The sequence below is a fragment of the Acartia tonsa genome, chromosome 2 (assembly GCF_053477335.1).
Source record: "Acartia tonsa isolate MP-2025a chromosome 2, ASM5347733v1, whole genome shotgun sequence".
NCBI classification, from domain to species: domain Eukaryota; kingdom Metazoa; phylum Arthropoda; class Copepoda; order Calanoida; family Acartiidae; genus Acartia; species Acartia tonsa.
In genome coordinates, this window is record NC_137261.1 from 39,214,822 (window position 1) to 39,238,871 (window position 24,050).

At 33.4% G+C, this 24,050-nt stretch overlaps 4 protein-coding genes across 4 annotated transcripts; 1 reads left to right on the forward strand and 3 right to left on the reverse strand.

The window, feature by feature from the left end:
- Window positions 1–5,804, reverse strand: LOC145311784 (G patch domain-containing protein 11). Its single transcript, XM_080150773.1, has 8 exons — window positions 5,125–5,804; window positions 4,283–4,329; window positions 2,987–3,125; window positions 2,640–2,736; window positions 1,950–2,067; window positions 1,561–1,705; window positions 1,223–1,365; window positions 1–700 (listed from the first exon to the last, which is right to left on the reverse strand). The coding sequence occupies exons 1-8, from the start codon at window positions 5,197–5,199 to the stop codon at window positions 631–633; spliced, it is 834 nt and encodes a 277-aa protein (XP_080006899.1). The 5' UTR covers window positions 5,200–5,804; the 3' UTR covers window positions 1–630.
- Window positions 5,805–6,056: 252 nt separating this feature from the next.
- Sirt2 (Sirtuin 2) lies at window positions 6,057–19,678 on the reverse strand. Its single transcript, XM_080150770.1, has 12 exons — window positions 19,547–19,678; window positions 19,089–19,152; window positions 17,911–17,995; window positions 17,246–17,328; window positions 16,742–16,813; window positions 14,513–14,587; window positions 13,078–13,229; window positions 12,589–12,671; window positions 7,585–7,702; window positions 7,285–7,364; window positions 6,724–6,868; window positions 6,057–6,436 (listed from the first exon to the last, which is right to left on the reverse strand). The coding sequence occupies exons 1-12, from the start codon at window positions 19,587–19,589 to the stop codon at window positions 6,318–6,320; spliced, it is 1,119 nt and encodes a 372-aa protein (XP_080006896.1). The 5' UTR covers window positions 19,590–19,678; the 3' UTR covers window positions 6,057–6,317.
- LOC145311782 (uncharacterized) lies at window positions 10,343–12,435 on the forward strand. Its single transcript, XM_080150771.1, has 3 exons — window positions 10,343–10,858; window positions 11,017–12,087; window positions 12,285–12,435. Exon 2 carries the CDS (start codon window positions 11,020–11,022, stop codon window positions 12,058–12,060), a length of 1,041 nt encoding a protein of 346 aa, XP_080006897.1. The 5' UTR covers window positions 10,343–10,858; window positions 11,017–11,019; the 3' UTR covers window positions 12,061–12,087; window positions 12,285–12,435.
- LOC145311783 (uncharacterized) lies at window positions 19,589–23,240 on the reverse strand. Its single transcript, XM_080150772.1, has 6 exons — window positions 21,754–23,240; window positions 21,378–21,481; window positions 20,926–21,109; window positions 20,659–20,743; window positions 20,255–20,395; window positions 19,589–19,941 (listed from the first exon to the last, which is right to left on the reverse strand). The coding sequence occupies exons 1-6, from the start codon at window positions 21,872–21,874 to the stop codon at window positions 19,635–19,637; spliced, it is 942 nt and encodes a 313-aa protein (XP_080006898.1). The 5' UTR covers window positions 21,875–23,240; the 3' UTR covers window positions 19,589–19,634.
- Between the last annotated feature and the right edge of the window lie 810 nt (window positions 23,241–24,050).

A 24,050-nucleotide genomic window follows, 5' to 3' on the forward strand; every position in this document is an offset into this window, starting at 1 on the left:
TTTTCTATCTGAAAGAATACAATGAGTTTTACAATGTTCTGTATGTATTTTCATTTGTTGTGAAACTGTGATTTCTCTTTTAAATAAATAATACCACATTATAAAACATATCTAAAAGTACTAAGAATGCATGAATGTGGTTAAACGTATCATAGTGAATTATTTCATAATAATTAGAATTTTGTTATCATTATCTATCGAAAAATAAAAGTATCCAAGAATAATAGGTAAAAACTTGACAAAAGCTTTAGTTTTTTAAAAGCCAAAACATTTACTTTTATACTTTTTCAAAAATAAAGCTTTAATTATTGAAAGATTATTCATTTATCCTAGAAAAACTAATTTTAGATTTTACTTTATTTGTACTTTAATTTGTGATTAACTTGCGAGTTATAAAGTACCTAAGTTACTGATAAACCCAAGTATAAGGTATAACCAACGAGCGAAATAAATCTAAAATAATATTTAGGGGGCAAAGGAGAGGTCGTTAAGTGTTGGCCCCCAACGACAGCTGAAATTCTTGTTTTTTTCCAAATTAATTTCGTTGTGGGTAGACCGCGCCAGTCAGAAAATTCAAAGAGTGTAAAAGAAAAGTAAGGTCAACAAACAATAACAATTTACTAAAGCAGACTAATCATCATCATGAGATTCTCTTGTTGGACCTGGACAACTTTGCCCCATGTCATCCATACTCTCAAAACTAAAAAAAAAGGAGACATGAACAAGATTAGTTTTCGAAAAAATACTGCCTTTTGTGTTACACAATCTTTATGGAGACCATTTTATTGCGATCCCAAGGGCCAAACAAATGTCGAAAAGGCAATAAAAGAAAAGTGAATTGGTTTAAAAAGTGAAAAGCAACGGGTACAAATCTTCAACAAGAATGGAATTTCATAATTTAAAACTTGTATAAATTAGGAATTTAGAGAGACAGTTCTAAGTTATTGGGTATCTAGATTCTAGACGATACACGGGACTGTAAATATAAACCCTTGAATAATTTCCACAAGAGCAGGGACAAGGGACCTGGATTCTGACAAACAATTATATGTGAAAATTTCTCCACAGCCCACTTCCTTCTTATCCACTTCCCTTTAGTTACAACTCAAAACAAGTTTTAGGCCATCATAACATCACATAGATAACCAAATTTTCAGCAATTTCAAATGGAATTAATTTGCTGAATCACAGCTCCTGCACAAGAGGTATTGTTAACACCTACCTAATAGCACAGAAGATACAATAGAGATGCTCAGTTCTAAGATAATCTAGCACCATTGTCAGCTGTTCTTCTACACTGTAGGCAATCTCTTCCTCCTCTTCTTCTTCTTCATCAACTAGTTCACTGTAATCATCATCCAACAACTTAATAGAGGTACAAAGACATAAATACAACTAGTTTAATGCTGTAATCATCATCCAACAACTTAATAGAGGTACACAGAAATAATACACCGATGGTTTCCCCAAAAGTTTCTACAGAACACTAACACCCTCTCCATCCACCCTAACTTAAACACAAAACTTTTAGAGTAACCTTCGGTCCTTTAAATAAACTACCTTTTTCTCTTTCTCCTTGGGCCAGAACCAGAATTCCATGGGTTCTGAGTATTCTTTGCCCAGATCTAGCTGCCTGCAAGATTTCTGTGCCTTCCACAAATCAGATTCTAACCGCTTTGACATGTGTTTCTCCCTCATTTGTGCCCTGATATTTACAAATAAACAAGAATATTACGTATGTCGTCCATTGAACAAAATATAAAAAAAAAATTTCGTCTATTGTCTAATCTCTTAAGATTCCAGCTTTTTACACCTTTATTTTATGTGTACAAGAATTTAAATGGATAATTTCATTTTTAACATTCATTCTTCATAATCTTTCCTTTTTATTTATCGATGTAGGTATAATATATATATTATGTATACATATTTTTAACATTAATTCCTACCTAAACGCATTTGGATCAAAGTCAGCTACAAGCTTTTTGGCACGTTCCTCTAAGATCTTTTGTTTTCTTTCCTTAAATCTTCTTACTGCTTCGTCTCGACCAAGTCCACCTCTACCAGCTGAATTTTTACATTTTAAGGCACGTAAAAAACTTTAAAACTTTTTGCATTTATACAGTACTAGAGGCTATGCTCCTAGTATCTAGTGGCGCTGTATTTAAAGGGGAGAGAAAAAAACCTAAAAAACCATCCCACAACATGAAATAAAATAGCTTAAAACTATCAAAGGACCTAAATGAAGCTTACCTGAAATAGAGAACCTAATCAGTTCTATAGTTATTAAGATCATAAGCTTCAGAAAAAAACCTTACTACTTCATATGATAGGATAGTGCTTGTGTTATAACAACTTATTTTCAACAGGAAGACAAACTAACAATAAAACTTTTAGAAGATTTTAGATTTATGTTGTTTAATTTAAGAAGCCTAAACTTCGAAAAAAAAAACTTTAACATATGCAGTGGCTTGCACCAGAGGAAGGGAAACTTCCAGAGAATGAAAAAGCAGGCCTCCCGAGTCCCCAATTTCAATACAAAGGTGGGTGTTGTCTACATCTCCCTTCGGCACGCTTATGAAGATAAAATTAAATTGGTGCTTTTAATATAAATGGTTTTAAAAAAATATATTTATTACCTTTTACAGTAATAGGTACAGGTTCTGTTCTGCCAGTATTGTCTTTTCCCAGACTAGTTCCAGGTTTGTATCCCATTTTGGCTAACAATGCAAAACCCTGAGAAAAATTTAATTTACAATCTGACATTGTCTAGAAGATTTTCTCTTCGTTTTAAACCATTATAATGGCACGGTTTAATCATACTAAAGTAGATAAAGGTTATTAGTGTATTACTTTAACTAAAGGGTAATAACTCTGAAACTTTTAAGAACGGTGTTTTTTCGTCTGGAAAAAGAGACCTGGAAAACTGAAATCCAATTTGGTATGTTCTGTTATATCATTATATATTTGTATTGCCTACTTTTACCTTATTACTGCTATCAATAGAAGTCTGAAGTCCTGTTTCTCTTTTATCCTGTTCAATTTCCTTCATAGATTTCTTAATTCTTTTATTCATTCTTTGCTCCTCCAGAATTTGTTCTCTCTTTTTCCATTTTTCGTGTTCTCTGTCATTTAAGAAAACTTATTTTTGGCCAATGATTGAAAAAACTTATTGAGAAAAGCACGGTGCAAAATAGAGAGTGTAATGTCTTTACAATTAAGGAACAACCCGAGACATAACAGACATGGGGAAATACGCATGGATATAAAGGGATAAGACAATGGCCCATAAATAAATGTACAATACATCCCTAATGCTGGCACACAAAATTACCCCTTCTGTAGATTACAATTAGTGTTTGAAACGTTTGAATACTCAACTGAATAAACTAACCAATCAAAATTCAATAAAGTCCCCAAAGTTGTTAAGCCAATACAAAAGCGTTGTCGTAAAACTGTGGGAACTAGCGTAATAAACAGTCCAATGTCTTCTCCCTCCCTGGGAAATGCTACATGTGTATTAGGGTGGGTCGATTTTGGAATTTCACATTAGTAGACATTGGCAAGGGTTACTGGGCTAATATAAAACCCTGTGAAACTTGAAAGAGGTTTTTTAATCCAAAAACAATGGGCGCGCGAGGGGTGTAAAATGTGCCCACCCCCTTATAAAACCAAAAATTGAAAATTCCTTCAAACACAGGCATGTTACATATCAAAATGACCGCAATGAAATGCTGATTACAGATCTGAAAATCGTTTTGAAAAATATTGATTCAGTCTGAAATGATTTTCAAATAACCTACCAAAATGAACATTTTTGACTAAATCAGCTGTTTTTAGGTACTTTATGAGATCTTATTCGAACTAGGAGCAATATTTTTCATAACGGTTTTCAGATTCGTAATCAGCATTTTAATGCGGTCATTTTGATATGCAACATGCCTGTGTTTGAAGGAATTTAAATTTTTTGTTTTATAAGGGGGTGGGCACTTTTTATACCCCCGCGCGCCATAAGAGCCAAGTCAATTTTAAAACTTGAATGGGGCTTATCATACATATATATGACTTCCGCAACTTATGATAACAGTAAAATCTAAAAAAAAAAGGGGGAAATGGGCCCACCCTAATGTGTATTTTCCACATGTCTTAATAATTTAAATCCCAAGAGAGCTAAAGCGTTAAATGTGATCACGGGATAAATCTTTGTTAATAATAACTTAAATTTCTACACAAATTTATAAAATTCATATAAATTAGCAACGAATCCTTGAAGTTTTCTTTCCTTTGAGATGTATGGGTTCTTTTAAGTCCAGGTCTTTTATCTTCTGTCTAAAAACACGATGCTATAATAATATAAAAATGAGTCGAGTTTAGCCTTATGCTTCAGGAATTTCAATTTTTAAAAATGATTTTTTACCAGAAAACTAAGATTATCAATTGAACATGAGCAATATTTCTAGTTAAAACAATACCGCAACTTTTAATGTTTCCAAAATTTCATCATATTTTTTTATATTCATATGTATTACATGTGTGTTCTCAAGCTTGGGCTTGGATTGAAGGCAAATTTCGAAGGCCCATTCTAGAGTTCTCTTCCTTTTACTTTTCCCCTCCATTTTTTTAACTTTTTGTTTTCCCATTCTCCATTCTCTGACTCTCAATGGTTGATCGTATAATTTCAAACAGTTTCGCTTCAACTGGACATAATCGTCATTTTATTCAGGTAGAATTAGGACAAAATATGTCTCCCAAATCAATATTTATCTGACCCGCGACCGTGGATCAACAAGCATCGCATCCGCTGGTCGTCGGGAAGGTGGTCGGTTTTAATCTTGGCCCGACGCCGCGTCATAACTAGAGAAGTAAATGGTTCCTACTGCTGCGACATAAATAGTTAGGGCAGGGTGGGATGCCTTGGCCCATAAACAGGCGCAAACTCATTATCATGCACAGTTAGGCCTTCTCAGACAAAAGTCATACAATCAAAAGATTGTTTGTCTGTTGGATGTTACCTAATCTAATATCCTTGGGTGTTACAAGCGGATGATACTCTGGATTCTCTAGATGATCACTTAAAAATCGAAGGAGAATCCCACCCTTATGAGGTAATCAATATTCGTCTACCTGTGTTAATTTTGCAAGGAAATCATCCGACATATAATCACATTCATCATCTGACATTGTTGTCTGCAAATTCATTTAACATTTAATAGGTAAGAAAAATTTTTTGTTTATAACTGACAAGAATTTTATTAAAAACTAAATTTAGTAAATAAACTAAACTATTAGGTGTGTAGCACAGGGTTACTACGCATAGTTCATTATTGCAAAATTAGTTTAAAAATCCCAATCTTAACTAAATCAATGCGTTCTAGCGCAATAACATGCATATATTTTATTACTGGCAACCAAAAAATCCAAAGAAATCAAACTTTTGAGAAAATTAATTTTACATTTAATTTATATCCCATAGGAATTCCTGCACAATCATAATAAGAAAAGAAAAGATTCCTTATTTAAAATCCTGAACAAGTTTACTTTGATAAGTTCTTCATAAAACCAATCCTTAAGGTAGTAAATTCAATTGCATTGAAAAGGTCATGCAGATTCAGAATTCAATAAATCAAATTAATGTAATGCAATGCAAATTTTTGTATAAATAGGTTTTTTTCACAGAAAACTGGTTAGGGTTAATCACAGATAATCTAGCTTCTTTGTAAAAGTATATGTAGAATAATACATAAAAATTCTAATAGGAACTAAGAAAAACGCCAATAATATTAAAGGGATAGTTGCAGGAAGTGCATTTCAGAAAACTGATTTCAAGTATACCTTCAAACATATAAAATTTTAAAATAAATAACAAAAATCATTAGAGAGGGGTAGGTTTCTGGTAAAATCCGTAAAGGTTATGTGTTATAAGTAAAAAACAGTAGTAGAACGATAAAAATTTATGTTAACTTTTTAAAACAATTTTTTGTCTATAGTTCTTTTCAATAAGAAATATACTATTTTTAAGCCCTAACACACACACCTTTACGGATTTTACCAGAAACCTACCCCTCTCTTAGTCGTCATGCTGTTTTTGTGAAAATAAGCCAGCTATATAAATTAGTTACCTTTATATATCACAAGAATGCTATTGTCAAGATGTGTTTTTTTAAAACTACATTGTAAAAAATTTAAATTCATTCAAATGTATGCTATATAAATGTAGTTTAAACAATTGAACAGGCAAAAATATGCAGTTCACTAAATTCAAGTTTAATTCGTGCAACTACCCCTTTAAAGGATTTGATAACAATAAAACTAAAAGTTTAGGGTTCATACTTGACTTGTGAAATTTTCTGATGGTCTTCTGTCCATCCAAGTTTTTCAACTATTTCTATGGATAAATCATCTGTGTACCCTTGGAGAAACACGTCCCTGTAATTTCCTAAAAGAAATTTAACATTTCATTGCATATTTGTGTCTAAAGGTTTTTTATTGAGTGACCCCAAAGAATTTGAATATTATATCTATTTTAATAAGTTTGTTTGTAGTTGTTTTATTTAGGCAACGAACAATCTATTTATAACACTATTACTATAACTAAAACTAATGTACGGGGAGCAATGTAAAGCAAAGTGGGGCTTTTTAATAGCCATCTAAGGTGTCATAGGCGGACGTATGGCACAAATCCTAATTATAGAGTATGTGCTCCTATCAAAATATTTGTTTTACCTTTCTTATCATACAGAAGTCCAGGGCCGCCGCCCCCTAGTCCCAGAATATTTGAAAGAGTAGCCAGACCACCTCCAGCTTTGTCTCGGTTGATCAGAACACGAGGACAGTCATCAGACACTCGTTCCACCAATGATGCAAATGGCTGCAAAAGTGTTTCATAGAATATAATAACCAGGAGGTATTCTTTTATCACAGCAACTAGAAAATTTGTGCCTCGACCTCTGATAAAACAATAAAAAATAATGGTATTTCCTACATGGTAAATTCCCTGAAAAGCTGAACAGCTTTCCTCTTTTGAATAGTTTTTTGCAACGTATTAAAGGATTACAGTTAACCACGAATAGTATAATGTTAAACTATAGGAATAATTCCAGTTTTATTGGCCTTAAAAGGTCGAAGGAATGAGCTAACTAAATAGGCAATAATCATATAATTTATATTTTATTTTTCGTGGAAAATTAGTTATAGAAGCAAAACCAAATTATAATATTGCCAAAACTGGTTTTAATTCAAAGAAATTAATCAGATTCGGAGCCATACTTCAATATATATTATTACCTGGACTTGTAAGCTAGTGCCCATGATGATGAGAAGGTCACATTTGCTAAAATCTTCTCTTACACAGTTGAAAAATCTTCCTAATTTTAAAAACAAATGTTTTAAGTTAAGTTTTTTTATAACTATTTCGGCGGAGGGTAACTCCGACTATCCCTAAAAAAAAATCCCCCCCACCCCCAAAAAAAAAACTTAAAATAACCACTTTAAATTAAAAGTAAAAACACGATTTTCTTCTCACAGCTCTGGGATTTGTAAAGAAACTGCAGTAGAACACGAACTTCAGGCTTAATGAAATCTTACCTGGAAGATTTTCCCCAAAGAAAATAATGTTTGGTTTGACTACCCCACCATCACAGGATGTACACTGAGGAACTTTGTCTGAAAATATTTCTGTCTTCATCCATTCTTGTGTGTACTCCTAAATAAAAAAAATAAACGTATCATGGAAAGAAAACAAGGTACCTAGCGGGTTTCGTCGTATTTTTACAGCAGCTTTTGATAGGTTATTTTAGGTTAGGTAATTGTTATTGATTGCCCTAAAGGGACTAGAAAAAGGAGAAAAGCTACTGTAAAATGCGACAAACCCACTACTTCGTTTTCTTTGCATGATCTAAGTAAACTTGTAACTAAACAAGTTGTGTACCTGCTTTATACCTACGGTATATCAATCCCAATGTATCTGCGTCAATCATTTACAGATTTTAAAAACCATAGAGTATAAATTCATGTACCCTTATGTTTTCTAATATGAACACTTTTATCTTTTTTATAAAAGAAATGTTATTTATTAGTTTGTTATTGTTTAAAATTCTTATACAATAATATAGATAAAAACAATCAAATTACATATAAATTAACATAACAAAAACTCAGGGGTGTATATTCTGCACAAGATTGATTTTTTTTCCCCGGCGACAAATTTTTTTATTATTTCCCCCCCCCCCCCCCCCTCCTTGTTTTTTCTCACCAAGTAGGGGGGAAAATGGAAAAATATTTAAAGAACTCTATATTTTATTTATTTTATCTCTTCTACCACACATTTTTTTAGTTTTTTTCACCAAGGAGGTGGGGAAATGGAAAAAATGTTCTTAGTTTCCTTAATTTTTACATTTTTTTTTCCCACCAACCACTTATTTTTTATTCCCCCCCCCCCCCCCTAGATATACCACACTTTTCTGGGATCTTGCTGCGTCAAGTATCAACTGTTGGGAATATCAAAGGATGACTCCATGCAAAATTTGAGCCGGATCCGGCCAAAACCGGCCGTGAATTTTATGAAAAACCGGTTTTTTCCGGTTTTTAGGGGGTATCTGTAAATCGATTCAACTGGAGCAAAACCGGTTAGAGGTACAAAAAATTTTACTTCACATGAAATTTAGCCAATGCAATTGCCTACAAAATTGTACTTCATCATCAACTTGATTGGACAACTCTTTCCCCTCCTAAATGTCCATTAAAACCTCGGAAACGGCAAAAATCGCCAAAAATCACGCCTTCGGCGGCAAATAACGGCTAAACGGTCAGCCGGAGGCGAATGAAACATAAATAAAGAAATGTCTGCCTCAAAAAGTTGTTCAACATCAAAGAGATGCTTGAAGTCTCTAAAACGACTCCTTCCCCTCCTTTAAGGGGAAAAACTGAAAAAACGTGATTTTCAAAAGTATGCCCACTTCGTGGGTGTGGGGGGCACTGAACCCGTCACCCCAGGGTCACCAAATATAAAGTCTAGGCGGCCCACAATGCTGAATTTTCACCAAGTGAAAGTCTTGTGTCATTATCTCTTATGAGAAAAAAGTTATTAATTAATTAAAATTTCAAATTGTGATTTTTTGATGGATTTCTTTGATGAAATGACAGGCTGGTCAATTTTTAGGCCATTTTTTGCTGTTTTCGGCCCGCCACGCCCAAACGGTTTGAGATAATCTCATGGGACCTTTTGCCCGACCTAAGCCTGGTTATTTGTAAGGTCTAAGAAAAAAAAAATCCCGGATTGGATGAAGCACGACGTCGCTGCGTGCCGTCAAAAATCACTGGTCGGCTCATTTTGCCCCCTCAAACCCTCACCTCGTGCCATTTTTCTGTGTAAAGATTATAATTATAATCTTTTGTGTAAGTCTGTTTTTTTCCCTAGACCTCACAAATAACCAGACTTAGGTTGGGCAAAAGGTCCCGTGAGATTATCTCAAACCGTTTGGGCGTGACGGCCCAAAAACCGCAAAAAATGGCCTAAAAATTGACCAGCCTGTCATTTCATCAAAGAAATCCATCAAAAAATCACAATTTGAAATTTTAATTAATTAATAACTTTTTTCTCATAAGAGATAATGACACAAGACTTTCACTTGGTGAAAATTCAGCATTGTGGGCCGCCTAGACTTTATATTTGGTGACCCTGGGGTAACGGGTTCAGTGCCCCCCACACCCACGAAGTGGGCATACTTTTGAAAATCACGTTTTTTCAGTTTTTCCCCTTAAAGGAGGGGAAGGAGTCGTTTTAGAGACTTCAAGCATCTCTTTAATGTTGAACAAATTTTTGAGGCAGACATTTCTTTATTTATGTTTCATTCGCCTCCGGCTGACCGTTTAGCCGTTATTTGCCGCCGAAGGCGTGATTTTTGGCGATTTTTGCCGTTTCCGAGGTTTTAATGGACATTTAGGAGGGGAAAGAGTTGTCCAATCAAGTTGATGATGAAGTACAATTTTGTAGGCAATTGCATTGGCTAAATTTCATGTGAAGTAAAATTTTTTGTACCTCTAACCGGTTTTGCTCCAGTTGAATCGATTTACAGATACCCCCTAAAAACCGGAAAAAACCGGTTTTTCATAAAATTCACGGCCGGTTTTGGCCGGATCCGGCTCAAATTTTGCATGGAGTCATCCTTTGATATTCCCAACAGTTGATACTTGACGCAGCAAGATCCCAGAAAAGTGTGGTATATCTACCCCCCCCCCATGTAGAATATACACCCCTGCAAAAACTACCTATCATTTAGAAGCTTAGTAATTTTTTAAACCAATCTTTGTTATTGAACTTAATTTACACATAAAATACTTATTCTTGTAGTAATCAGATCTTAATTTAGAATCTGTTGATATGAACCAGCCAGATGATGATACCTGGAGGGATAGACCACCCAAGACTATCTCAACCATAAAGAGGAAACATGCAAGATCAAAGCTTGAAGATTGTTTCCAAACTATGAAGTTAAAGTGGATGCTCCTTCAAAGAAGAAGGCTGCTATTATAATATGTGACTTAATTTATGTTCATTTGCTTGGATCTGTGCCAGTTTAGTGAGCAGTTATGCATTTAATTAAGTAGCTAAAGGTCCAAAGCTATATTTGAGAGAAAGGTCTTTATTGAGATATTTTAAGTGGATTAAAGGCCTATTTTATCCAAACCATTATTGTACAGATTTTATACACCTATTTTATACTATTTATGTAAGGCCAGATGTGGTCATAACACCTTTTTATATAATTCATGATTATTAATGTTGGCATTTTATTTCCAGATCCTAATAGTAAATGACCTAAAATTAACTTGCACCATTGTAATAAGCAGTTAATTAGAGGTATGTTGTTTATTTATTTAAAAAGATATGTCTTGAATATAAATGTCTTACTATTAATATGAAATTATTGAAAACTTTCTCCCTGGTTGTCTCTGGTCAAGTAAAGAAGGGGAAGCTAAACATATACAAGTTAAATATGAACAATACCTTTCTTTTAGTTAATGAGTAAGAGACGAGCTGACCATTCCCCCAGGAGGCGATACTCTGGTGATGAGATCCCAGATGTGCAGGCAGCCCGCCTTGGTGAGGTAGGGAACCGAGATGCCCCTGGGGAAGATGATGAAGTTATCTATGAGGGAGAGAGGAGAGTTGTAGAGAGAAGTGTGGATAGTTCTGCCGATAATGATGATGCTGACAGCGAGGTACAAGTTGTTGATGCGTCTGATGTAGAAGGAGATCCTACTCCTGCTCAGTTGTCAGCTTCTGTTGAGAAAATCAACAAGAAAGTCAACGGACAGACGGCGGAGAAAGGGAGACTGACTGCTGAGAGACAGCGTTTAGAGGCTGAGCTGAGAGTGTTGCCAGGTGTCCTCAGGGAACAGGAGGAAGCTGCTGTGGAGGCTAGAGTTGCCAGAAAGCAGAGGTTTAATGTTGAACGCGGGAAGACTGAGACCTGGTGGAAACGGCGGTGTGAAGTATTAGCACGCTATTATTTTGCCCAGTATAAGGTGGCTGAAACCCTGGGTAAAGATCTGCAGGCTGCTCAGGAGCTTTTGACTGGTCACAAGAACACATTGCTGTTTGGGTTGAGTGACAAGTTTTTCTCCGAGAGGTTCAAGAATCTGCATGAGTGCCGGGAGCGTTTATTGACCTGCCGCACGGAGGAAAGGGGAGTGTGTGACAGTTTGATCCACTTCGAGTTGTTACATGCAGAGGTTAGAACTCTGGCCAACTGTATTGAGTCCCTGCAGGTTCGAATCCTGGAGTTGAAGGTGGCCAGCCTGTCCAAGCGGCGTGATACTGAGTTGAGTGAGGCTCAGAGGCTCAAGTCCAGGTTGGATGCTTTGGGTCCATTCCCTAACCCTGATGATACTGGTTCAGACATATTTGAGGTGTCTGTTGATACTTCTATAGACTCTGAAGAAGATGCTTCTGAAGGGACAGAGTGTGAGGATGAGCGTGATTACTCAAGCGATAACCATGGTGGACTAGTCCCTGGTGACCATCCAGATATTCCCTCTACAAGCAGAGGAAGTCCTTAGGCCAAATATTCTGCCTAGGAGCAAAATGTAAGTAGTTTAATCATATAATTATTATTTGTATTGATACAAGCCAATTTGTCTAAATAATGATTATTGTAAAGGATCTGGGAATTAAATTTTGTATTTTGCTACTTATGGATGTTGTCATCCTTGTTTTTGAGAAAATATTTTGAGACCATTTTTAATTTAAAATCTTTATTTAAATTACTAACTATTTTTTGTAGGTTTTAACCTGTAATTCAAGCCACAAATAAGAAACCTAAGAAATAGTAAAATCTCAAGTCATAAATCAATGCCAAATATATATAAAGAAATATTTATGAAACTAAGAGCTTAATTTTGTGCTTATTACCGAGTAAAAAATATGTTTCAGAAGAATAGTGAAAAGTCAAAATGCGAGTTGACTAGGCCAAAGAAATTTTAAGGCTTCCTTGAAAGGTAAAAATTTATAGACTCGCACAATTCTCTTGAGCCTTTGTTTTAGAGTAGTTATAAAAAACATTTAATATGATCCCTAAAAAAATTTACCTTTTTGCATTTAAGGCATGTACCAGTGTGAAATGAGCCATGAGCTTCAACAAGTTTGTTAGCCGGCAACCCTGCTACTCGCTCTGAACAGTACAAAATAAAAAGGGTTGAGATACAGACAAACAAGCTTTTCAAAGACTACTATTTAGGAGTTCCCAAGGTGTATAGGACAAATGACGAGAATGCATTAAAAAATATAAAAATGGAAAAAGAGAAACTATAAGCTTTTTTTACAAAAAGGTAGATATTAAAAAGTGGGTAGGTACCTAAATAAAAAAGTATATATACAAAAAATACTGGCAAATTTCCTTAAACTTAAAGGACACACCAAACAAACTTTTCCCATGAAAGCCTAACGTGGTTTTGAACTCCACGCAGAGCTTATAACACTGATATTAAACTTGAAAAGTTATTATGGCTCGACTGAAAATATACACAAAAGGTAGTACCTCCCTACCTATTAATGACAAAAGAAATAGTTAAACCTACCTAACGTATCAATATTCTGTGTGTAATGTCTGAGCAGTAGTCCTTTATCATGTAACAATTTGATAAAATAATGGCAAGGCGTTGGGTTGAAACTTTTAGGGTACAGCTCCTTCGCTAGAACAAAAAATGGCTTCGGATTTTCTTCAAAGTATCTGAAAAATCGATACATTTATCAAAAATGAAAAACTTTTTTTAAACTAAGGGTTATAACATATCTGAAAATATGTTTTTAGTAGTCTAGAAACTTAATTTATATCGGGGTGAGCCCGTATGTAAGTTTAATGACTGCACAGTTGTTGTTTATAATTATAGATAGACAGACTTTCGAGAGTTCAAATACTTAATTCTCAAAAACCAAAAACAACGTAAAGGTTAAAGTAATTTTATCTTCAGTATTTTATTTGATTTCATTTATCGCTCGTATATAAATTTTTCGATTAATTTTTGATAAGTCCTTATAATTTGTTATTGTTGTTTGTCTCTACGCCATATACTTGTCGGCAAACTTGTACTTTTCAAAATATGTAAGCTATAAAAAGAGTTTGAAATACAGTGTGGCCACAACCAAAAAAATACTGATACTGAAGAAAAAATACTGAAAATACTGAATCCTAAAATAAGAAAAAATACTGAAATACTGAACAAAAAATACAAATACTGAATAAGTATTTTTTTATATGATTCCTCATTTCAAAATTTCATATATGAATCATAGCTTTATTATTAGGGGGATATTTTAAAGATCTTTTAATTTTGCCTCTTAGATTTTCTTGCACCAATTAAGCAGAAAATGACTGATAAATATTTTAAATGATTACAAAACTTAAATACTTTTTAGTTGAGTTAAGAGCATGCTAAAAACTTTACCTTCAATAATCATGCAAAGTACTCACCTTAGATTATTCATTCTATTAATAGACAAAAAAAATATCTGAAAAAAAACTGTATAAAAGCATCTCAAATATCAAAAAAATTTATATTTGAGATGAAATTAAAAAAATGTATATTACCATCATAGACGTCCAAGCTTTTTTTTTGGGGGGGGGGGGGGTAATTCGCTTTTGGGGGGATAATCGCCCCTTTACCCCCCCCCCCTTGGACGTCTATGATTACCATAAAAAAAAACAAAATTAATGTACAAAGTTATAGGGTAATTTAAAGGAAAGTAAAGTGAGGCGCGAAGCGCCGAAAAAAATCTGACATCAACTACTTGAAAAAACATCTTATTTATGCAAAATTTTTTGGAATTTAAGAAATAATGAAAATACTGAATCATGAAAATTTCCAAAAACTGAAAAATACTGAATAAAATTTTCAAATACTGAATATTCAGTATTTACTGAAAATACTGAACCCCCAATTTCCAAATACTGAAGAATACTGAATATTTTCAGTATACTGAAAAATGTGGCCACGCTGGAAATATTAAAATAACCTGATATCAAATATGGCCATAGGGTTTGGAAGATTGAATTTGCCAAGGTTTGCGTAAATGCCAGAGGTAGGGCTCCTATTGATAAAAAGCATTAATTCCATCCAATCTTCCATGTAGGAGAATTTCTATAATTGCAGGGCGACCACCGCCTTTTTTATATCAATATTGAAAATAACGTACTACAATAAAATTACAATGAACACAATAACGTACATTTTTTGAAAAAATAACGTACAATAACGTACCATAAAACATATACATCTATAATACAAAGTAGCTTGATGTCTGTCCGTCTGTCCGTCTGTCTGTCCGTCTGTCTGTCTGTCCCTTAAGATCTCGGTAACCACTGAACCGATTGGATTCTACTCTTCAGGGAATATACCTACTGGTCCTGTGGTGGTTTTAGGCTATTTTCTTGGGGGGTGGGACACCCCCAACCCCCCCAAAAATAAAAAAAACCCAACCCCCCAAAAATTTTTTTTTTACTTTTTTTGTAAAATCTCAGTAACTGCTGATCAAATTGGGCTCTACCCTTCTGGGAATATACCTACTGGTCCTTTGGTGGTTTTAAGCTATTTTCTTGGGGGGTGGGACACCCCAACCCCCCCAAAAATAAGAAAAATCCCCACTTCCAAAATTTTTAATTTTTTAAAATTTTTGTAAACAAAAACCAGTAATTGGGGTGGGGGAACCCCACTGCAACATGGGGCGAAGCCCCCATGAATCCACCCCCCCCCCCCCGACAAAAAAAATAAAAATATTTTTTTTTCAATTTTAATTTTTGTGTATGCGAACAACCTAGGTTTAATTTTTACGAATTGAAATTTTTGTGTATACGGCAAACAACCTGGGTTTAATTTGTACAAATTAAAATTTTTGTGCATAAAGCGCACAACCTGGGTTTAATTTTACCACAGAGTAATTAAACAAAGAATATTTTTTTTTAATATTTCTATTAAGGAGGGTTGACTTCCCATAACTATATAGGGCGAAGCCCCTAGAGGCTAGGGGCGAAGCCGCTAGTATATTTATAATACAAAGTAGAATGATGTCTTTCCGTCTGTCTGAAGCTTAAGATCTCGGTGTACGATGTACTGATTAGGATCTACTCTTCAAGGAATATACCTATTGATTGGTCCTTGTGGTGGTTTAAAGCTAATTATCTGGGGGAAGGCCCCTCCCCCCCTCACAAAAAAACCCAACGAAATTTTTTTTCTTTTTGTAAACAAAAATAAATAACACACCAGTGAAAAGTCTCCCACTCAATTTTTTCTTGCTTTTTCTTACAAATTACTATTGGGGGACTTCCCAATACCTCTTGGGGCAAAGCCGCTAGTATTTATAGAAAGTAGTATACATTATATCAATTTTTAGTAGCGAAGCTACTTTATAATTTGAAATGTCCGTCTGTCCGTATGTCTTAGTTTGGGGGAAACGTGATTTTCTCGGCTCCTATAAAAGATAAAAGGCTGAAATTAACTATATAACATCAATGTCGGTTGGACCGCTTTTTGGCAGGTTATAGGCTATTTTTTTGTATTTATCACATTTTTCTCCATATCTTTGGTGTTTATGGTCCAATTTCTAAAATTTATTCAAGTTTAGACATCAAAATAAAATTTACTGTAATTTCAAAAACGTACAATAACGTATGCTAAAATGTTCATATTGTACACAAAAATCAATAACGAACAAAAACGTACCAAAAAACCTAAACGTGGTGTTCAATATGAACATATTGAACATAACGTACATAGTGGTCACCCTGTAATTGTTTCATTACATTTCTAAGATTTTAAGATTAATATCATTTTGTAAGCCCCGAGTGGCCGATAATTGTGGGATTTTTTTAAAAGTAAATACGCCCCTAAAGGCTATGGGCTATGGGAAAGGATAGTAAAAATACAGCTCCATATCTGGTTATGTAATAGTTAGTTAACTCATTTTCCTAATCTAACCTTAATATGGCAATGCTTTTTTTTTCTTTGCACTTCATTAAATTACAAAACCAAAACTTCTAAATATTTTATTAATGGTATTCCTAATAAGGCCAAAAATTGGCTTGCTGCTAAACTTTTGCCGTTGGCTGCTGCTATTTTTTAAAAACAGTTTGCCTTTTAAGAAAAGAAAAAACATTATACCTACCAAATAAACAATATAATTTTCATACATATGTACAGAAATTCAAATCCATCTCTAAAGATTTAACTGACGTTAACAAAAGCTTACCTGAAATCTGGAATACCAGCAGACGTAGAAATGCCAGCTCCTGCCATTGTTATGATATTTTTTGCCCGTCCCTCCTGCACAAATAAGATAAATTCATAACAAACCAAACAGTGGAATGTTTAGAAATAAATCTTTATATTTAAAATATCATGTTAAACTAGAGTAACTAAAGGACAAAATCAAATCCTGTAAATGAATTCACTTTTATGTGATGAATTCTAAGTTATAAACACTTATACAAAAAATATTTCCTTATCGAAAAAAAGTTCAGTGATTAAATTAAAAGAATAGAGGGGGTACGGTTTAAATGTATGATTGTTAACGGGGTGGGGACCTTTTACCGACTTTGGGCCAATAGCGTCGGATATATTAACACAGCCAGTCGCTACAAAAGAGCAAAAAGCCATTTGCTAGCATACGAAAACGGTACCCTACCACTGAAACCAGGTAGATGTCTGGGTTTTACATCCTTATGCTTATACAGTGTCAGTTTTATGAAAAAATTCCTTGATATATTCGACAACTCCGTCCATGGTGAACTCATTTAATATGAGCGGATGTCGTTGGTCACTGTCGGACTGAACACACTAAAACAAAGCAATATGTTATGGCATTATAATACCTAGTTATTTATTGAATCGTATTTTAGAAAACTTTCCGCGGATAATATATGAAAAAATGAAAAGACTAATCCAAGTTTTGTTGGCCAACAAAACTTGGATTAATAGGTATTATCATTTTTATCATATTATTCGTGGGAAATGTCCATCCATAATATGCTGCGATATATAATTTTTCAGTGTGGCCAAGAACTGGTTCTTAATCAGCGGATATTAATCGGTTTCGGAGCCATACTGAAATACATATAATTATTTGTACTTATATAAAAAAAATAAGCAAATAGCATCGAAATAAAGAAAATCAAAGCTATAAAAAGTTCTTCTTCCTAATTTGTTTGAGTACGAAATAATAAGCTTAGATATGAATTAGCGATGACAATTTATCACAGAGAAAAAAAAACAGGAGAGTCAACCAATGCCAAAAAAAGTATTGTCAATTTTACTAATAAGATCATTCATGTGTTAAAATCTCATAAATGCTTCAAAAATGCAAGGTAAGTAGGTACCTACTCATTTCCTAGTTTCACAAAAAAATACGGGAAAACTTACAGAGCCCACATGTAATTTTTCTTGGAGCCATTTTCTTATTTGCTCCATTGAGAATCCGCTTGTTGGGTCACTCTCTTCCTCGTCACTAAACAAGATACCTATACACCTTTGGATAAATTCAAACCCAAGAAAGTAAATATATTAACAGAATAATATACTCTATATGTAGTACTAGCAAGGGGTATTTTTTTCTAGGGACAATTTCTCGTGGGAGGATGGTGGTACCCTCCACAAAAATAGATATAAAACTTCCCAGGACCTATGAGAAGCTACCCTGTAAAGGAAAACCATATCGGTTCGGTGGTTAGCGAGATCCTTCGGAACAAACAGACAAACAAACATCCTGTTACTTTATTATAAGGATTCGTACTAATTCTAAACGTAATTATGTTGTATCGTTGCAAATATTAATAGTTTCCATACCATGTTCTTCTTGCCTGGGTAGGCCACTATTGAATTCGCTCGAGTTAAAGTTGGGGGGGGGGGGGGAGGGGGTTATTATTGGGATTTTTTAAATCTAAAAATCTATGGCATAAGTAAATGGGAAAAAAATCTGATTTCTTTTTTAATAGGTAACAGGAACTTGTTGTCCTTCTTGAATTTTATATCTAAGCTCTAAAAATGGCTAATTTCTTTACAGGGGTGTATATTCTGCAAAAGATTCATTTTTTCCCCTGCTCCAAATTTTTTTCTTTTTTTTACCCTCCTGTTTTTTTCCAGCAAGGAAAGGGAAAAAATAGAAAAATATTTACAGAATTTGTATTCATATTATCCCCCCTCTTGCATATCCTTTCAGTTTTATAAACCAAAGCGAAGAGAAAAATGGAAAAAATGTTTTCAGTTTTCTTCATTTTTACATTTGTTTCCCCCTAACCACATAAATTTAATTTTTTACCCCCCCCCCCCCCCCCTTTTAGCAGGATCAATTTTGCAGAATATACAGATCCAGCTCCGTTTGTTTAGGTAAAAGTCACGATTTCAGTCTTAGTAGTTTTAAAACTACGTGGTAGAAAATTGAAATTCTTTCAAACATATGCCCTATAAAACAGTTTAAACCATTAAACAGGAAAAAATATGTGGTTCACTAAATTCATGTTCATATGCATTTCGTGCAACTACCCCTTTAAATCAAAGATTATTCATTGAAAGATAAATACGCTAATTAAGGTAATAAACACCTTGAATGAGTGGAGTTCTTTTCTGCGTCACTGTCATTATCTTCTTCTATTGTAGGTTTGGATTCTATACAAGTGAAGGTTTATTAAGATTTGATATTTTTCCACTAGAAATTGTGTAGGAGGGTCCTTATAATGCTTTGCTTATTTATAATAGGCTGGTAACGAATTAAAGTAATGTTCTCAACTTTAGCTAATACTAATGGATTCATTCCTGGCCTTTGGTGGAAGAGTATGGGTTAAAAAAATCACCAAATATATATATATATATATATTATATAATATACATGGAGCTTCCCTGAAAAAACTTTAGGTAAAGCTGGGTGGGAGAGGTTGACCCTCCATTTTCAATTTAAGTATTAAAACTGAAAGGGTAAAAAATTTTTTTAGGGTTTTTTGTTATTACATACCTATAGGGGCGAAAGATCGATTTTTCTTGATTAAAAGACAGGATGAAATACCTTGGCTTTTAGACGGTCCAGGTTCATTTTTGTTTTCTTCCATTTTGTCTGAAAATCAACAATAATTTCTGTAACTTTCTTTAACAAATTAAGAAACGACATCCTCATTCATGACAATCATATCAGAGTTTAATTCAAACCCAAGGCTGTCAAATAAGTTCAAATTCTCAGGTAAAATATCTTCTACTAGATCTGAAAGATTTTCACTGCTTTGATGCACAAACATATTATCATTTCTCACTGGTCTAGTTTCATTATTAGGTTTGGGTAATGCTGATTTCGTTTCTTTCATGTGTGAGTAATAATGGACTGGATGTAAACATTTTCTTCGAGTACAAAATTGTACCTTTTCTTTGTTGGTTCTTTTGCATGATGGGCATTCTTTACAGGGCTCTCTAAAAAAATATGAGAAGTTTAAAAGGAACATTTAACTGAAATAATAGAAAATATAAGTGCAGAATTTAAAAACATGCATCCAAGTAACTGCATAGCTCTTAAGACAAATTAAAGCACTTTAACTTTATTCATCTTATTAAATATGAAACACTTCTCCTGCAAGGGTTTTTAGAGCTGTGTGTTTGATCAAGTTTGACAATATTAGGTACTTATATTATTTGCTTAAGATTTAGCCTTAAAGCAAATACAGGGACGGACTTACTGTTATTATAGAATAGATGCAGCGGTATTTGTAAATAACCTAACTCTTACTTTATGCACCCTTCACATATTCCACACCCAAACTTTCGTTTAGATCTTTTATATTTCATGGTATTGTTGTCTTCTTGGGCTGTGTTCAAATTTCTTTTGGAACTTAGTTCAGATATCAATGATGAATCTATATATTCTCCATCCTTGTATCACAAGTTAAAATTGGTGATTATTATCAATCATTGTTGAAACTAAAGCCTCGTAGGGAGCTCTAACCCCATGAGGCTCTTCTAACCTTTACTTAACCTAAACTAAAATTAGCGCCAAAAATAAGTTTTTTTTCTCAAGAATAAGATATAAGAGAAACCGCCAAAATTCGCATAAGTTGGGCATTGAAACTGTAGACAGTCTGGAAATAAGAAATCTCAATTCACCCGAACGAAGATTTTTTCGCACCAATATTTTCCTGTGAATCTTTAGGAAGGAATCCAACCCAATCTAAATCAGAATCTGCTTTTACTCGGATCAAATTGTCAGGTTCAAAGTTTCCTAAAAAAAATATATTTAAGTGATTTAACTAATAAATTAAGATAAAAAACATCTTTCAAGTTTATTCCTTATTATTACAGAAATCTTTCTACACTGTTTTAAAAAGATAAAAAAAATCATATAATACACAAAGTACACCCTCAATGTAGGAATGTGTCGCTCAAAAATCTTGATATACTTACCTTCCGGTTTCATATTAGCCAGTCTTCCACATTTATCATCCCAAAGAACATGTTCGTTATACGAGGATTTATTTTTAAAAACCGTAGAACATGACGAGCAGTGATTTTTGATTATGCCAAGACAGGTTTCTTTGTGTCGATTCAGATCACTTTCTCTTGTGAATGAAAACAAGCAAACTTCACACTAAAACAAAGTTAAAATCAGCTAAATGATGAAATAACATACAAAAATTGCATGACATTGCTATATTAGGTATGAAAAAAGAAAATGAAGAATTTTTAAATTTTTAGCTTTCATCAATGTTTTTTTAATATATATAATTAACTTACAGTTAAAAAACATAAATACAAATGTATTTTTGCGTAGGTAGTTTAGAAACGATTAGGTAAATGTTAATTATCTTCTGCTGATCTTTAAAACTAATATTAGCAATTCAAGAAATAAATCCTACTTTAAAATTTCTTTCATTACTGTGTTTTCTCATGTGTAGCTTCAATTGATAATTATCTCTTACTCCAACATCGCAGATTTCACATTTGATTGCTTTAGTTTTCTCTGATTTTTATTCAATTTTTCAAATTAATACCTATTTAAGATTTTTAAAATCCGATTAAGCAATTTTTTCCGATTAAAATTAAACATACGTTTATACTTTAGCCGTAAATAGCAATTTAAAAAGTTATAGTTATACTTAGATGGTGACACCCCCCTTAATTAAATTCGAAATTAAGGTCTCTTTAACTCTTTTTACTCTCCCTCTCCCAAGGTTTACAACCCCCTAGCAAATCCCATTGCACGTCTTTCATTTGGTACTTAATTTGATTTTCCTTGTGTAAAATGACTTTTCTTGTGTTTCTTTAGGTTAGAATGGTTTGAGAATGATTTGTTGCATATATCACATGTAGTCTCTCTAGGTACTTGTTTATTTCTATCATAATTGAAGCTCATTTTTTTTATAATTTTATTGTTTTAAATAAATAAGTTTTAATTCATGTTTATATAATATACAATCTGAAAATATATAAATTCAGCATAAATACCTACTAGGGTTGGCAATAAGTCTAATTTTTGGACCGTATTCGGATTCTTACAAGAATCCGTCAAAAAATAAAACGGATTCTCCGCGGATCCCGGATTATTATTTTTTAACGGATTCCGGATTCTAGCAATATCTTAATAGACTTTTTAAAAATAAATAAGGGAATTAAATTTTACCTGGTACTGGGAAAAATCTACCTAAATCTGCATTTTTTTCATATTTTCACAGTAGCTTTTCTCCTATTTCTTGGTGGTGTATTTTGGGAGATTTGGGGGGGAGGGGGATGATCTTTGCCTTCAAAGAGGGGTAGTTGAAAGAAAAAACACAAGACGCTAATTTTAGCCTAACAATTAAAAATCCGATTCCACTATTAAAAATCGGATTCCGGATTCGGATTCTGGATTCCAAAATTTGCTAAAAATTGGGCCGGATTCGGATTGCCAACCCTAATTAATACATTATTTTTTGGAATGTTAAAATTCATGTAAATAAGGTTCCAGGACAAACGCAGGAGTCCCAAACGTCGGAGTAGGCCAAACGCAGGAGTTTTAAAATAATAATTTAATTAAGTATTTCTAAACAGATTAAGTTAGGTAAGATATGAATATACAAATAAGGGGTTAGGCATTTTAAAAACCTATAAGATGGTCTAAATTAGGTTAGGTTAAGTGTCCACTCCTGCGTTTGTTCACTCCGTCGCACGACGTTTAGGATTCCTGCGTTTGTCCTATGACATCGTCCAAAATGCGAGTAAAACGTAATTAAAATAGAAATAAAAAAGCAAAAAGTCGTTTTTTATTGCTATATTTCATACATAAAAATTTCGATATATATTATTGAGACGCTACGATTATAATATATATAATATATAATGATTATACCTACTTAATGGTACTAGGAATCAATATTTCAACAATCATGTAAATATAAGCCGGATGATTAAGTACATCATATATAGAATTGTATAAAAAAAAGGCAATATACAGTATTACAAAATGAAGTTACGGACTTCTTAGTATTGATTATAGAGTTGCCACGCTTTCTAAATTGTTCTATGAATTATTATGCATGCAGAGAATGCATGAAATCCATAGGATCGACACATTTAACATCCCTTAATGAACAATATAAGCTAACAGTTATGAACAGACAGATCGACCCTTAATATAAATAAGATTCACTTTTAAAACTACAAAATCTAAGTTAAAGATAAGCATTCTCATACGAAATGAGTCATTTTTGTTTAATTTCCGCTCTTGATTAATATTTAGCAGCAGACCGACCAATTTCTCAAGTCGTAATTCTTTTTGTAAATAAAGAAGTGTACACTCTACGCTATTTAGAGTAAGATAATGGACAAATTACACATAAACATTTTTCCCCTCATAGAAAATCCAATGAATTTAGATAATTTTGATAATATTAAAAAGCTGCCAGGTCCTTAACTTTTCAGCTTAGCCGTTATATGAACCTTAAAATAGAAAAATAACCATTGTTACCCTGCACCTTTTCATAAAGTTATCAGTTAAAATCAAAGGTGACATTTTTTCCCTTTTTGAAACTTTTTTCTTATTGGAAATACTTTTTACTTTTTAGTCTAAAGATGTATAACCAACAACTTATTTCAATAATTTAATTAATTCGAAAAAATATTTCGTAATTTCAGCTGACTTTTCTGTGATTTTTGGGGATAACACTTCGAAGTAAAGACGATCTTTTTTGTCTGCTCCCGTATATTTTTTCAAATTTATTTCGCTTTGTTGCACCTTATTCTGTGACAGATTGATAAAAATGTAAAAGCACCCTCGTTCAAATCTAGTCGGGTCAAAATTATTATAAAACTGTACACAACTATTGGCCTTTTTCGCTCTCTGAAAATACTCCGATGAGACAAAAAACTACAATTACGTTTGCATTGGCATGATGAATAGCATGTCCACAAGGCTAAGAATTTTACTGCTCAGCAAAGATGAAGCTCTAATAGGGATGGCTCATTTATATTTCATTAATCATTATTCTGAAAATAAAAAGATTAACTTGTAACTTGTATAATATAAAACAATGATGTCAACATACATAGAAATT

What these genes read in the sequence shown, in the direction of transcription:
- LOC145311782 (XM_080150771.1), top strand. Translation starts at nt 11,020, where the DNA reads ATGAGTAAGAGACGAGCTGACCATTCCCCCAGGAGGCGATACTCTGGT.
- LOC145311784 (XM_080150773.1), bottom strand. Translation starts at nt 5,199, where the DNA reads ATGAATTTGCAGACAACAATGTCAGATGATGAATGTGATTATATGTCG. An exon ending in TCCTTGCAAAATTAACACAG is followed by an intron (nt 4,330 to 5,124) that starts GTAGACGAATAT and finishes TCGTGTTTTTAG; the next exon opens with ACAGAAGATAAAAGACCTGG. An exon ending in CTATTGATAGCAGTAATAAG is followed by an intron (nt 2,737 to 2,986) that starts GTAAAAGTAGGC and finishes AATTTTTCTCAG; the next exon opens with GGTTTTGCATTGTTAGCCAA.
- Sirt2 (XM_080150770.1), bottom strand. Translation starts at nt 19,589, where the DNA reads ATGGAAGAAAACAAAAATGAACCTGGACCGTCTAAAAGCCAAG. An exon ending in ATGGCCATATTTGATATCAG is followed by an intron (nt 13,230 to 14,512) that starts GTTATTTTAATA and finishes TCGATTTTTCAG; the next exon opens with ATACTTTGAAGAAAATCCGA. An exon ending in ACTTCTGTATGATAAGAAAG is followed by an intron (nt 6,437 to 6,723) that starts GTAAAACAAATA and finishes AATTTCTTTTAG; the next exon opens with GAAATTACAGGGACGTGTTT.
- LOC145311783 (XM_080150772.1), bottom strand. Translation starts at nt 21,874, where the DNA reads ATGAGCTTCAATTATGATAGAAATAAACAAGTACCTAGAGAGACTACA. An exon ending in GTAATGAAAGAAATTTTAAA is followed by an intron (nt 21,110 to 21,377) that starts GTAGGATTTATT and finishes ACTTTGTTTTAG; the next exon opens with TGTGAAGTTTGCTTGTTTTC. An exon ending in GGCTAATATGAAACCGGAAG is followed by an intron (nt 20,744 to 20,925) that starts GTAAGTATATCA and finishes TATTTTTTTTAG; the next exon opens with GAAACTTTGAACCTGACAAT.